Source organism: Solanum tuberosum, unplaced genomic scaffold (assembly GCF_000226075.1).
Source record: "Solanum tuberosum cultivar DM 1-3 516 R44 unplaced genomic scaffold, SolTub_3.0 scf00695, whole genome shotgun sequence".
NCBI lineage: Eukaryota > Viridiplantae > Streptophyta > Magnoliopsida > Solanales > Solanaceae > Solanum > Solanum tuberosum.
This window is the reverse complement of record NW_006239634.1, coordinates 37,569-52,897: the sequence shown is the minus strand read 5'-3', so window position 1 is coordinate 52,897 and position 15,329 is coordinate 37,569. Positions and strand designations below refer to the sequence as shown.

At 34.4% G+C, this 15,329-nt stretch overlaps 2 protein-coding genes across 2 annotated transcripts in view; both read right to left on the bottom strand.

Annotated features, from left to right (window-relative positions):
• The window catches only part of LOC102584504 (auxin response factor 11-like), a 1,655-nt gene extending 1,511 nt beyond the window's left edge, over window positions 1-144 (bottom strand). The window contains exon 1 of the mRNA XM_006367015.2: window positions 33-144. Coding sequence (XP_006367077.2) covers window positions 33-144 — 112 coding nt within the window. The remainder of the gene's footprint in view (window positions 1-32) is intronic.
• A 527-nt stretch (window positions 145-671) lies between these two features.
• Window positions 672-7,741, bottom strand: LOC102578873 (plasma membrane ATPase 1). Its single transcript, XM_006366999.2, has 21 exons — window positions 7,443-7,741; window positions 7,240-7,359; window positions 6,549-6,647; window positions 6,324-6,461; window positions 6,054-6,188; window positions 5,786-5,965; window positions 5,477-5,683; window positions 5,265-5,384; window positions 5,038-5,157; window positions 4,834-4,956; window positions 4,641-4,745; window positions 4,303-4,447; window positions 3,593-3,757; window positions 3,241-3,479; window positions 3,052-3,084; window positions 2,864-2,945; window positions 2,442-2,602; window positions 1,831-2,016; window positions 1,564-1,746; window positions 1,279-1,457; window positions 672-1,051 (listed from the first exon to the last, which is right to left on the bottom strand). The coding sequence occupies exons 1-21, from the start codon at window positions 7,494-7,496 to the stop codon at window positions 955-957; spliced, it is 2,871 nt and encodes a 956-aa protein (XP_006367061.1). The 5' UTR covers window positions 7,497-7,741; the 3' UTR covers window positions 672-954.
• Window positions 7,742-15,329: the final 7,588 nt, after the last annotated feature.

The following is a 15,329-nucleotide window of genomic DNA, read 5'->3' as shown; positions in this document are numbered from 1 at the left end:
CTGGTGCGGCTGCTGCTGTTGGTCGTCTGAACTCGTCAAAGGCGACGAGGCAATGTTGGGATCTGACAACAAGCTTTGTGAAACATCAGAAGTCGGGCAGATTATTGCATCAGTATTTGAATGAAAAGAATCATCTTCTTCCATTATTTTATCCACACATAACACTTCCTTTCAGTTTTTCCCTTAAATAAATTGTTGGAGAAGATTTCGCCGAAAATTACATCTCTCAACTATCGAATTAAAAATGACAAATGAATTGACCACCCTTTTTTTTTTGTCTTTTCTAAATGGTAGGATGGATGAACGCCAGTTGGCTATTCAGTCTTTTTTTTTTTTTTTTTAATGATTCTAATGCAGTAGTTAGTATCTTCTGCTCCGTGGTTTTTCTACAATTACTAAACATATTGTAATGATCGTATAAAAGTATGAAAAAGAGTGGTACTTTCTTCCAATGGCAAAAGATTGAAATAACCTAATTCTGGAATTATAAAAAAAAAAAAAACTACGTTTTTTTCCCACAACCACTCACCCACGGTGTAATAAATCGCACTAGGCAAGCCTAGGCTCTACTCAGAACGCATTGATAGTTAGAAGTGTGTGGAAGAGCTTATTGTCGTACTAGTAGTATTATATGAAGTGAAGAAATTGAAGGGGGAAAGTACAACATAATGTAGATGTGAAACGACAAAATATAATGAGAAAAAAGGTTTTACGAATATAGAAAACGAGTGCTAGCGTAACTTCATGTTCACCATTCTGAGTCACTACAACATGTACAAGAGCTATGGGATATGAAGGCTCCAGGAAACAGCAAAATAACAACTTCAAAAATATTACTCCCCTAATCTAACTACCTATGAAGATGTTGTTTCAAGGGTAAACTCAGTATAGCATTTTGATGTCTTCGCTCTCATCACAACACCAACAGTTTGATTACAACTTCACGCGGTCCCTTTAAACGGTGTATGACTGCTGAATTGTCTCAATGTCGAGACCCTTCAACTTCACCACTGATTCAACATGACCTTTCAGTGTATGCAACTCACGTAGCCTACAATTGAAAAATTCAGCTTTGAGGTTTTAGAATACCATTCAGCATTAGCTAAGATTAAGCAATAACTGCAGATGCCATTATCTAAAATGGTAATGTGCGTAATGCCAGCAAATGCAAGTTCCGGTTCACATTCAACTACAATTTATCGCTCAAGGGAAATGAGAATTAACTGATCCATTATGCTCCTGATGACAAAAAGAGACCATTTCAAATGACACACTAACCTAGCAATTTCAGCTCTCCTCTTCGCTTCCTCAGCCAACTGGTTAAGCTCATTGAAATTGGTAGTTTCGCTAAATATTTTGGGGTCTGGAACTTGGAGCCCATGAAGGGTTCTCTGTGCATGTGCCCATTGAAGCTCGCGCAGTTCTTTTCCAAAATCCTTCTTCCGGGTGAAAGCAATCTATGAGAAAAAAACAATAAAGAAACCATCAAATACCAATAAGATAATAATAGATATAGGAGTGGGAATGATTCTTAAGTATCTCTTTGTTCTTCCCAATTCATACCCTTTGCTCAAGAACAAGATCCCAGGCCTTCCCACTGAGAGCATAACGGATGAGGAACTTGATCAAATCTAGTGGGATATAGGTAACAATATTGTAAAGCCAGATAACTCCAGCCCAACCCCAGCCAATTCCTTCAATTGCAGCAAAGCTCCAATTTGCATAAACAGCAATCAAGGTGGCAACCTGTGCATATTTAGTTCCCAATTATTAGATGATCCATGAAGTTAGGGAAACTTTGAGAGAATGATAAAACACCAGATGGCTCACCAGTTGAGCAACGAAAAAGGCAAACACTAGCAACAACCCAGGACGCTCCACAAACGACCAACTTCGAGATCTTGTAACGAATATCAGGGCCTGACTGATAGTGCTTACTTGAAGGTATATCGCAGATGCGAGCTTCCTAAAATCATCAGTTGCTGTTTTCTCAAGTGTTGATACCCCAAATACTCGCTAGAAATTCACCGAATTAAGTTAGATATTAAACTAAGAGTTGCCAAACATTAATGTCCTACTTCAACATCTAAATACTACAAACAACAAATACAAGATTTTGTTTATCACAAGGAAAAAGAACACAAGCACAGGTGAGACCAAAGATTTATGTTATTGTTTGTAAGATGAAAAAGGCCAGTAAATGTGTAGTTGTACGCCTGCAGATTGCTTTTAATATATCCTTCATACACTTGGTTAAATTAGACTGGAGATATATTGTCTATTTCCATATACTAAAAAGATCATCGGCATCTGTTTTATATAAATGTGTCCGTTCTTAAACTAAAAGGGCAACTAAATTTGGAGCAGTCAGCAATTGGGAGGCCTCAATCACACCATCCTTGACAGAAATTTTAATGTATTGGATATACAGGTGGGCTCACCGGGAAGAAATTTGTTTTGTATGCCGCCCAAAAGAAAATGACCGTCATCATTGCCAAGTAGCCACCAAGAATAACTCCAGTAGTAAAAATCTCAGCCAGTTTCCAGCTATCAGGCAAAGGAGATGGTTTGACCCTATCCTTCGATATCGTCATAATGGTACCTGATATTGTCAGTGTTTGGTGGTTAGATGTCAGCAACACTGAGTAAGGACTTGAGCAGAAACGAAAAATGATACTTGCATGAGTATTAAACCAGAGAGGTGCTGCACACATTGAAAAACTCAACCACAACAAAATTAGGCTAATAATATTTCAGTTTTGAACTTATCCTACACTTTTAATATTATCCTCCATTAGAGGTCGATATGGTGGACTTTAAATGCTCAAGTATCAGATATATTTCTATTGGTGAAAAGACTAACCATCATTAAGAATTGCAATGATAAGCACCATGAAAGGCGGAAAGTCAAACTTCCAGATCAGAGCCAGAAGCATAAAACCAAGCTGTGACATTGAATAAAAGAAACAGGTGAAAAAAGTACAAGATGCATTTGATCCTGAAACATAAGATAGACAAGATAAAAGAATGAAGCAGTTGCAAATAACTTACCACAATACGGATTGTGATGGAAACAGCATATATCTGCCAATGAAAAATATACACATTCATGAGTTATCTATATCATAGCTCAGCGACAGGTTAAGAACAGTAAACTCATTTAAGAATTCAAGGAATAGTCCTTGAAGTAATTTTTTTATCTTACACTACTGAAACAACCCCAAAAAGAAAAAAGAATACCGTGTAATTTTTCATCCTTTGAAAGATTGCTCGACTGGTCAAAACAGCACTAATGATGACACTAAGACCAGGTTCAGTAAGGACAATATCAGAAGCACTGCGAGCCGCATCAGTGGCATCGTCAACAGCAATCCCAATATCAGCTTTCTTTAGAGCAGGAGCATCATTGACTCCATCACCAGTCATACCACAGATATGTTTCCTAGCTTGCAAGCGCTTTACTATCTCATATTTGTGCTCTATATAAATTACCACAACAAGGTATCAGCAAAGGCCAATTGTTTTTTATAACCAAAGTTCTATACATAAAGCACAACTACATAAGCAAAAGAGTCATTTAAAAAATAAATACCAGGGAAAACACCAGCAAAACCATCGGCCTTCTCTATAAGTTCATCAATTGGCAAAGCAGCGATTGATTCATCCTTCGTCTGTCCCAACAGAGCAGATGAAGGATACATATTTGTACCCATTCCCAGGCGGCGCCCAGTTTCTTTTCCAATTGCCAATTGATCTCCTGGAAAAGTACAAATCACGCTAAACTTTTAAGTGATACACTAAGATTCACAACCTCTTCCAAATATTTAAATCTCAGAATTTCTACAATGGAAAGCAATATAAGAAAATACAGGCTGATGTCCAAATTAAGATGAAATGGCAAGATACAGGTAGATCATGACAACTTCAAGCAGCCACAGACAGAGTAGTGCCTACTCCATCAATCCAACTCTTACCCATTGTCCTCCTCACCCAAAATAGGATAATATAAAAAGAAAAGAAAAAGGACAGCATTTAACTCCCAAGGCAGAATCAAGAGTAGTATCCATAGATCCAACTTTGCCAATCATGACCAAGGATTCACAGAAGAGTTCATTACCATCTTTCAGAATTTTCGTCTCACCCAATACACTATTTTCTCTAACACTCTCTCTAGACCCAGGGGAAGGGCAGTAAGAATCATAGCCGTCAAATGAGTTGCCAACACAATATGCATACAATTTGCTGAAAACATCTCAACACATTGAATGGAACTGTCTAATAGTATGAGAAACCACATGATACCTGTGATCATTTTGACATTTACTCCAAGGTTTAAAGCCCTCCTTATAGTCTCAGCACTGTCGTGCCTAGGTGGATCAAACAAAGGGAGGAGAGCAATGAACTGCCATGGCCCCCCAGCGCTCTCCTTTCTTCCCTCCGGAACTTCCTGCATTGAAAATTAGAAGGCATGCATAATCAAACAGATAAAACCTTTTGTTTGCAAAAAGCATAGGTTGTGGGCGCAAAGAGAATTGATCACTAGTCTCCTCTACTGCAGGCATTCCATTATAACCCAAAACTGTGGATTTGGTCCATTCAACTTATATATATCTGGCAATGATAAAAGAAAATAAAAATACCTGATATGCCACACCAAGCGACCGCAAGCCCCGCTCAGCAAACTTATCAATCACTGTATGAACTCTACGCTCTATGTCTGACTTGTTGTGTGCAAGATTAAGAATCTGAATAAATATTGCAGCTGTGGATTAGAAAATGTAAACAAAGGTAAAAACAGCAAAGGAGGGCAGCACTGTGTGATAACTAAAGTACCTGCTCCGGTGCACCTTTGCTGACCCTATGCATTTTTCCCTCACCATCAAGATAAGTAAGTGCTGTTCGTTTATCAGTTGGATTGAAAGGAAGGAAGTGTATTTCACGAATGCCAGCACGTGCCTATATTAATGGCAACGCTTAGAGAAATTTCCCAGCTGGAGTGCACACATTAATCATAAGGTCAGACAGCAGTAAAGTTACCTCCTGTGGATCAGCCAACATCCCAACAATAGCAGTATCAATCGCATCCTGGTTCTCAATTCGAGAGGCTCGAGCTGCCATTAGAACTACAGTGTCTGCATCAATTCCTTTGGCAAATACCTGAACAATTAACAAGAACAAACAAAAAAAGAGAACCACAGTTCTACTAGTGGAACAAGTGTACAATACGAGTAATCACGCATTGAATTGAACTCTTTTATTCTCACCTCAATAAGGGCTTTATCAACAGTCAGCTTGTTCAATGTTAGGGTTCCCGTCTTGTCGCTGCACAAAACATCCATGCCAGCCATCTCCTCTATAGCTGTCATTCTTTTCGTAATGGCCCCCTGTATAGTTAAAAAATGATCAAATAAGCATTCATAGCAGAAGGGCCTCAGAACAGTAGCTCAAAAACTCGAGCTGGTGAATATTAACAAACCTGTTGAGCAAGACGATGAGAACCGATTGCCATCGTGACCGAGAGAACAGTTGGCATAGCAATTGGAATCCCACCAATGAGAAGCACCAGAAGATTGTCTATCCCAGGACGGTATTTGCGATGTTGGATAGGGTACATCACAATAATCTCTATTATCATCCCTACTGCAATTGAACAGATGCAGAAGTTCCCTATAGCAGTCAAAACCTGACGATAGCCATACATAAATTTGTAATGTAAGATTTCATAAAAGTCAGATACATTAATCCAGATCATTGCATCAAATAGCAGAGTAAAGAGTCTACTTGCCTTCTGAAAGTGTCCCACTTGGTTTGTACTGTCAACAAGGTGAGCTGCCTTCCCAAAAAAGGTATGAACCCCTGTAGCAATCACAACAGCTTCTATCTCTCCCTGCTTACACGTGGAGCCAGAGTAAACACCATCTCCAGGACCTTTTGTTACAGGAAGAGATTCACCGGTCAAAGCAGACTGTAAGTTGAGAGACAAGTATAGTGGCATTGTCAGAAAAATGGTAGATTGAATGCAGATACTCCATGTAATCATAAAATTTAATCACCTGATCAATTTTGAGTGGATCACCCTCTAGAAGACGAGCATCAGCTGGAATGATATCTCCCAGTTTAATACTGATTATGTCCCCAGGCACAAGAACAGCAGCATCTTCCTCGTCCCATTTTCCATCTCGAAGAACCTCCATAAAGACAAGTGCAAACATTCAAACAATTCAGTACAAAACACTAACAAGATATAATCATGGATTTCTGTTTGTGAGACAACAAGGTCTATTTGCAGTCAAATGGCAACAGGAGAAGATAAGGTCTACTACCTTGGCTTTTGGAGCAAGTCGAGCCATTAGTGCAGCTGCTGCATTGCCAGCATTGTTCTCCTCGATAAAACTGATTGTTGAGTTGATTATGAGCAATGTGATGATACCCACAAAATCCTGCCAGTCCGGTGGCTTTCCCTAGAAGAGTCCACATATTCTTGCACTGAGTTTACAGAAACCAGCAAAAGAATCAAATAGAATGGTAATTCAGAATGTGATTCTTACTCCTCCATTTGCAAGAGCAATTGCCATGATAGCAGCAGCCTCCATAACCCATGAGAGAGGGTTCCACATAAATCCCAAAAATTTCAAGAATTTGCTCTCCTGTAATACACCACCAAAGAATTACTCGTACCTTCAACATCAGGCACAGTTCAGCTTTGATAGAGTCACCCCTTTTGTGCCCTGTAGGACGATTTCAAGGCATGGAACCAGGAAACAGCTTCTATGCTGCCCCACTCTCCCACTACCCCATACTAGGTAGGAACACTTATTTTTCTTCTCTTTTTTTTCGAAAATTGGGGATAAGGGAAGCAGAAATGGGGGAGGGGATATTACAAGGTGCGGAATCATGAAAGTTCAAGTAGCCAATCAAGTGAGCTACTAAGATTCCCCAGGTAGGAGCACTTCGTCCACAGGGTAAGCCTTTATTATAGTCCGTAAATCAAAAACCTTTTATTTATATTTAAGGAACTAAAGCTATCAATGAACAAATTGACATAAACACACTTCTATTTTCAGACTTAATGAAACTAACTCAAACTGAAGGACAAACTTAACAAAAAGAAAAAGAAAGTAAAAAACCCCATTAGCTGCCAGTGAAACAAGGAAGAGAAATTCAGGAGAAATAACTCAAGAAACGGAAAGGGTGGTAGCAGATTTACAGTAAAATTTAGCAAAAGATAAGTAAAAACACCTTCTTCTCCTCGAGCTTATTGTACCCAAAAATGGACAACCTTTCTTGAGCAGCAGTAGTAGTAAGTCCCTCTCTGGTACATCTCAGATTCTCAAAAACCTCCTCAATCGGTATATTTTCCTGCAAAAATAACCACACCCAACCATGAAAAAACTGTCAAGAAACAAAAATAGCACGAAAAATCCATTCTTGCAAAGCCTTACCAAATCAACAGTCTCCTTCAAGACAGCATCCAGAACTTCAGGCTTCTCCGCCATCTTCTTTAAACTTGTTTTTCCCCCTTTTGACAACAGTGTCTCAGATCAAAAACACCATAAATATAACTCAGTGAAGCAACAAAATTAGGTGAAGCAGAAGAAGAAAAGAGGAGAACCCACAATAAACAAGATTTCGTTTATCGAGAAAACAGGTAGGATTTTATAAACAGACAAAGGGTCACCAAAACTAGTAGTGGAGAGCAGTAAATAGTTACAAGAGAAAAAATACTTTGCATTTCTCCCACGTCCTACTGCAAATTTTCGTGTCATATTTTTTACGGGAAAAAGGATAAATATATCCAATTATCGTAAATGGTATGCAGATACATTGTTGTCTCTGCCATTCAAAAACTAGAGCATATATATCATTCACTCTAACGGAAGACTAAATAGGGACACGTGACACGCAATCTCATCCGTGTCCCTATTTAGTCTTTCGTTAGAGTAAAGGGCATATATGCTCTAGTTTTTTTATGGCAAGGGCACTAGTGTCCCAAAAGTATGACGAAGGTATCTACATACCATTTGCGATAGTTCATAGGTATATTTGTCCTTTCTCCTTTTTACAATAAAAAAAATGTGTGTAACTTCTAAAATTTGATTAATTAGGACGAAAAGAATAATTACTTCCGCTTAAATTATGATTTATATTGCAAAACTTCTTTTATTTATCTATTTTGTTCCTTAATTTTATGAGTTTCGCATCAACACCACATTTGTTACAAAACTTTATGATCTTCCTTAATCTTATTTTATTTGTTACACTATTTGATCTGGTTAAAATTTAACATATATAATTTTAGTTGTTATAGATTTAACATTTATTTTGATTTAAAAAAATGCAATCAAATTTTAGCTAAAATTATAAATTTAAAAATACTATAGCTAATCGAATGAAGTGTAACATCTTTTAAGTGTGGAAGAAATATAATTTCGAGAAGTGTCAAAATGTAAAATTAATGATTAAAAATAAAATTTGACTAAAAAAGATTCGAATCAAAGATTTAAGTGCATGTGAATATTTAAATTTCTTAAAGTTTTAAATAATATTTTATTATTGGTAGAGTTGTGCTAATTATGTCAAAATATTTCAAAATTAAATGAACTTGTTTTCTTCTTTTGCATTTTTTTCATCTACTTTCTAATAAAAAAAAAACAAGATACATCTTAAATCTTACGGAGCCGGCGGCACGCTTGTTCATGAGGCTCGAGCCGATTACTTTTTACTCTATCCGTATATTTTTTTCAAAATTCTGAAATAAATATGGTGGGCCAAATTTGATTTTTTTTGTTGATTGTGTAAGATTTTTGTTCATTAATGAAAAAAATGTGCTAATTGCAATTAGCACACCTACCCATTGGTAGAAAATAAAAGGTAAATTCAAATCTAAATTGTCTTTCTTATTTAATATTAAAATTGCCGCTAGAATGAAATATTGATACAAATTTTATGCTTTTATAGTAGGTGAACAACGACTTTAGTGTTGAACAACGACTTTAGTGTTGATCAACATTTTAAATTCTCAATCTTGAATATATTTTTCAATCATGAATGTTTTGATTGTATATTTCTTCTACTTGTTTTTGTTCTCAAAAATTTCACTCGCTAAGTGTTATTTATTTACAAGACAAGATATTTATTATTATCATAAATTGTATATACATTTTAAAAAAAAACTTCCTTTATTTATCATATTATTTTATTTATTTATTTAAAAGAAGCAAATGATATTGTGGTCCTCTGATTACTGGCAAATGGAAAGAACAGAGATTAGATGTGTCAGAAACCAGAATTAAAAAGAAAACAATTGTTTGATTTGACATGTTATAGTTGCCTGATGACCCAACAATCAAAGAAATCAATTATAGTAACATTTTGTTTACCTTCAGATCAGTGGTGGGTGGGGTGGATATATATAGGAAAATTGTGTATCGGAGTATAACAAACTATTAATTCAAAATAAATGTTATAGCTACAGTTTCATTTAATTCTAATTCGTAGTAAATACATTGGCATTCTCGTCTCTCTCCCCTGAATCTCGCTCGCCACTCTCAACTATCTCACTCACCTCTCTCACTTTTATAAAAACATAAATGTATAAATTGTATTTGTGTTTATATAAAGCGAGAAAGATTGTGTATACAAATACAAATATATGTATCTCCATCCTATACACTTATAATTATACTAATACAAATCTTTCGCTGCTCAGTTCTCTTTTGTCTTTCTCTCTCACTTTATACAAACACAAATGATACAAATACAATGTACAATTTGTGATTGTATAAAGTAAGAGAGAAATTTGATATACAAATGTTTTAACTCAATTCAATTGTATATTAACTCGATTTAATTGTATACAAATTCAAATTTCAAGCAAATATACAAACACAATCATTGATACATATACATAGTAGTTACAACTTACATATATACAATTATCTAACCGATATACATATACAATTCACCTCTCTCCAGTCTCTGCCATCTCTCTCGCCTCTCTCCTCTTTCTCCCAATCTCGCTCGCTACTCTAGCCTAACACAAAGAACATATACATATACAAACACAATTTTCATAGACACAGACGCCCGATTTATACAAATCGCTGCGATTTATATAAATTAGATGCTCCATAACAAACTAATAAAACCTTATGCCTCAGTTTCATTTTATTTGATTTGTGTATCAAAAATAAATATTTTATTTTATTTATTTTATCAAATTAAGAAGATTCTATTAAATTATTTTTTTATTATATTTTAAAATTTTAATAACTATATAAAATAGTAATGATCAAATTTAAGGTTTTAAAATCACTAATAATATCAACTTAGCATAATATACTTCTAATAAAAAAATTACGCATATGTCAGGTCAACAAGAGACGCATAATATGAAACGAACTGAGTATCTAAAATATATGTATACAGTATACACAACAATTTTCACTCTTTATTCCTTTGGTTTATTTTTTGATGAGCTAGAAAAGTTGGCATTGATGATTTGATTACAAAGGGGCATGAAAAAGTCATGATATTATTGCTAACTTTACTTTTCTCAAATACTGCTTTCATTATCCATATATATTATTTAATTTCTTGAGAACTCTTTCTTTCTTTTTTTCCTTTAAATTTTCTACTATTATCTATCAGTACATTACCTACCAGTGACTATTATTCTGTCTTCTTTAATTTTTCCTTAATCATGTCTAACCTACTATTTATTTTTGTACGTATTACCTAACTTGTAATCTTGAGCCACGTTTCCTTAATTTATTTATTTGGTTTTCATCATCTCGGAACAAAATCGGACTCATTTAGGGTGACGCTCCTAACAAGATTTTTCTTCATAAATAGGGCTCGAGCTTGTGATCTCTGATTAAGGATATATAAACCAATCTTACCACTGCATCGATCACAATAGCGCTCAAGCTAGACTGGTCTCGCGAGTGGTTCCTCAAGCTTTTACCAATAGCACAATGACACTCCTATGCTTCTTATGGGTGCACCGTTAATTATAACCTAATTTATGTCAATTTCTCAAGATAGATATATATATATACATATGATTTTTTCCGAAGTTAACGGATGCACGTGGCTCCTCAGGTGGGTCCGCCTCTGATTCATATGGGTACGTTTCCTTACTTTATTTGCCATGCTTCATGTAAGCCATGTAACTATATGAAAATATGTTGAGTTCTTTTTGAAGGCTACATATGTAAGAATTACTCCTTAATATCAACATAGTATTTTACTATGTAATTAATGTCGTGACTCGACAGTACTGGATTAATTAACATAAATCATAAATGATTTACTTATTAGTTATTATCAAAATGTCTCGATCTGATGAGTATTTGATGACAACCAACATCCAAATAAGATAACCATCAGATTTGTTTGATTCTGGCAATTATAAAACGTAATAAGGACATAAAATTGTGCTATCATCATTATTTCTTCTAATCAAGATGTTATGATCTTTGTTCTCTTAATTAAATTAAAAGATAAAAGTGTATATATATATATCGGCTGTTTCTTAACAGGGTTGTGGAATTTTTATGCAGTAAATACTGTATAGTGTTTTAAAAATAGCATAGCATTTTTGTATTCAAAATACTCTTGTTTTCTATATACTTTTAGTTCATCTAATGAAAACTTAAGAGTTTCATAGGGATAACTAGCGTATATACGTATTAGTTCCATTTCTCTGATTGCTCTATCCATATGGAGCAAGGCTTTTCTAGCCCTCCATGTTCTATCTCTTAGTCTGTGAAGAGGTTTTTGAATAAATCTCATTTTAAGATCTATAAGCAAGTATAAATATGCAAAAGCATGACATGATATGCAAATAGCATGATTATCATCATAAAATCTTAATTCCCTGTAGGTACTAAGTATTTTTTCTTATGCCTAAGTACAGTATGTATATAGAGTATTTGTAAAATTAATAATGAAACAAAAGTTTGCGTATATACCTTCCTTCTCTTTCTTCGATGAACAGTCCTTATCACTTCCTCAGAAGTTCTCCCTTCAGGCTATGAACAGTTTTTCGCCTATCAACCTCAGTTTACGGCTACTTTCTCACTGTTCCTCCTTAAGGCTGAAGATCGCAACCTCCACTTTAAGACTATTATGGAATTATAAGAAGAGAGGTATAGAAACCAACTGTTTATTTCATAATAATAATTTTACATCACACTATATAATACAATACTCACAACATAATTAAAAATACTTTTCCCTGGCGGGAGAAGTACTACTCACAATACTCACAAAAACTCATATTTTTGGGAAGGTACCTAACATTTTTCTAAGGGGTTTCTCTCGGAAAATGTAGTCTGCCTTCTTAATATGAAGTTCCTCTCCTTTTATAGATGCAAGGAGGGACTTATTACAAAAACAAATTGTTTAAGGACTTCCTTAAACTATTACATATTTATCTTCAAGTCCTTGCTTTTGAAGATTCCTTTGAGATAAGATAATAGACGCTCCATTGTCTTCTTCTGAATAATTGGCCGGCAAGGGGCCCTTCTTTTGTCTTTAAAGAAAAGAAAAGGATTCCTTTTCTTTAATGCTTCGTGACGTAAGTGCTTACGTCATTTTATTTGTCTTCTTCATCATGCTACATCATGTATGGGTATGAGCATGATCATGGTCTATCATCTTGCATGCCAGCTTCCATGTTTCTTCTGTTGCTCCTAGCCTGTGGAGCTCTATGTCTAATATTCTTTCTTTGAAATGAAGAAAAAACTTTTGTTCCAGATGGAACTTGATTAGCTTTACTCTCTGGTTTCCCAGATGTAATTTTTTCACTTTCTGGTTTCCCAGATATAATCTTTTCGGTTTTACCCGATGATGAGCTTTCAGCTTTATTTTCTCGACTTTTTTCTGTATCTTTCGATATCGAAATCGGCATATTCGAGTTTACCGTCGAGATGTTTTTAGCACTAGGTGCTAGTGGGACATCTCCTGCCACTTTGTTGGGATTAATATTCCCTTTCAGATTTGAATTCTGTGAAGGACGTGTGTCCAAATGTTCACACAAGAGTAAAAATTCTCTCATGTTTTCAGCTTGAGTTGTACTAAGCTGATTTAATTCAGATTGTAACATCCGAGATTGTTCAGACAACTTTGATAGCTCGTCTCTTATTTTAAAGAGCTTTTGGCTTTTTTCATCAATGGACTCATCCATTTTCTTCATTCCTTCGTATATCTTATTTGCTAGGATTTTCGTATGATTGTCCATATTGGACGTTTCTGGAAATGAAGTCTGCAAGAAAATTATCATTTCCTTTAATATATTTTATTGAAAATGAATAGAAAGATAATAACACCTGCCACCTGTGCAATCTTCTGTATTGCGGTTCTGATGGTAGTTTATTAAAAATTAGCCCTGAAACTTGAATATTATCAGTTCTAATAACAAATTGTTTTGGTAAAAGAAAAGCAGAAAATTTTCTGATTCCTCTAACAATTGCTAATAATTCCTTTTCATTAGTGGAATATCTTGTTTCTGCATCATTGAAAGTACCACTTGTGTACCTGCAAATTTCATTCAAATCGGTTTGCAGTAATGCTCCCCAATGATAATCAGATGCATCAGTTTGTAAAACTAGATTGCCTTTTTCATCCGGCAATCTAAGTTTAGGTAACTTTGCACATTCTTCTTTTAGACTTTTGATACACTGTGTGTGTTCTTCTGTCTATCCAAGTCTATTGGATTTTCTTATCAATTTTTGCAGAATATTCCTCTTTTTTGCTAAGTCTGGAATAAATTCTCCTGCGTAATTTAAACAACCTAGAAATCTTTGGATTTCTTGTTTTGTTGTTAATTTATCTGGAAATTCTATTATCTTTTTCGATATGTGTGATTGGAGTTCTATTCCATTTTTTGAAATAATCATTCCTAAGAATTCTATTTCATTTTTATTTATGTCAGCTTTTTTCTGGCTTAACACAATTCCATTTTGTAGACAAATTTCTGAAAATTCTTTCAGGTGTGTTAAATGTTCTTCATATGTTTTAGAACATATTAGAATATCATCTATATATAGACAATAAGAAATTCTTTTTCAGAAAATATTTTTATCCATTTTCCTTTGGAATATTTGTGGTGCATTTTTTAGCCAAAAGGCATGACCAACCACTCATAATGTCCATTAGGAGTGCTAAAAGCAGTTAACTGTACTGAGTTCTCTGCTAATTTTATTTGCCAAAATCCACTTTTACAGTCAAATTTTGAAAAATACGTTTTCCTTTTGCAAGGTTTATTAGATTGTTTTTATTTGGGATAAAATATCCATCAAATATACAATATTTGTTTAACTCCTTATAGTTTATTACCATTCGAGCTTTTCCTCTTTTTATTTCAGCATGGTTTCTTACCATAAATGCTGGGCTACTGTGAGGGCTCTTACTCATTCTTATTAGTTTTAAGTTGAGTAATTCTTTAATTTGTATTTTAAATTCAGTTTTATCATCCTCATTATAGAGCATGGGTTTTACTCTTATGATTATGCTAGGGTCTTTTAAAGTTAAAGTTGCCCTTTCATGACTTTGATTCCATTTTTCTAATGGATTTTCTCCATAAGATTTTTGTAAATTTTTCTTAATATTTTTTAAATTAAGACATTTACAGGTTATTTTTCTTAGGTTCTCTAAATATCTTCTTTTATAATCTTCATTATCTTTTTCAAGATTATAAGGATTTTGTTTTCGTGGGACTTTAATGAAATGTCCACAAGGTGTTTTTAGACTTATCATATATAATGTTTGCTGATAGTCTTGAAATTGTTGTAGGAAATCAATTCCTAATAATAAATCTGTTTCCAGTTTATCGTAGGCAAATAATTTATTTATAGGAACAATTTTTGAACCTAATATTATTTCTACATTTTCTTTTGATTTGTTTAACCTTTCTTTATCTCCTGTGATTCCAATCATAGAGATATTGTTTTGTTGGTATCCCAATCTTTTATTAAGAAAGATTTTGCTAAACTAGCTTCTGATCCATTGTTTATTTGACAACAGGTGGTTAATTTTGTATCATAGAATGTTATTTCTATGAACACTGATACTTTGAAAATTGTTTCTTTAGGCATTTATATTTTTGATATGAAACAAGTTTCACCTTTGTATATTATTTCTATACCATTTTTTCCAATGCTATAGTCTTCTAATTTATTAAGGAATAGATTCCCTAAAATTAATTCTTGATCACTTTCGTGTTTAGTAATATAACAAGGAACTGTTATTCTTATAGTATCAAGTTGTATAGGTAAACTTACCATATTCTTACAACTAAAGTTATTACCTTCAAAGGTTTTGTA

Coding starts and splice junctions, on each gene's coding strand:
- LOC102578873 (XM_006366999.2), bottom strand. CDS start 7,496: ATGGCGGAGAAGCCTGAAGTTCTGGATGCTGTCTTGAAGGAGACTGTT. Junction 5,966..6,053: donor ATCCACTCAAAATTGATCAG/GTGATTAAATTT, acceptor CTCAACTTACAG/TCTGCTTTGACCGGTGAATC. Junction 5,385..5,476: donor CTCATCGTCTTGCTCAACAG/GTTTGTTAATAT, acceptor TTAACTATACAG/GGGGCCATTACGAAAAGAAT.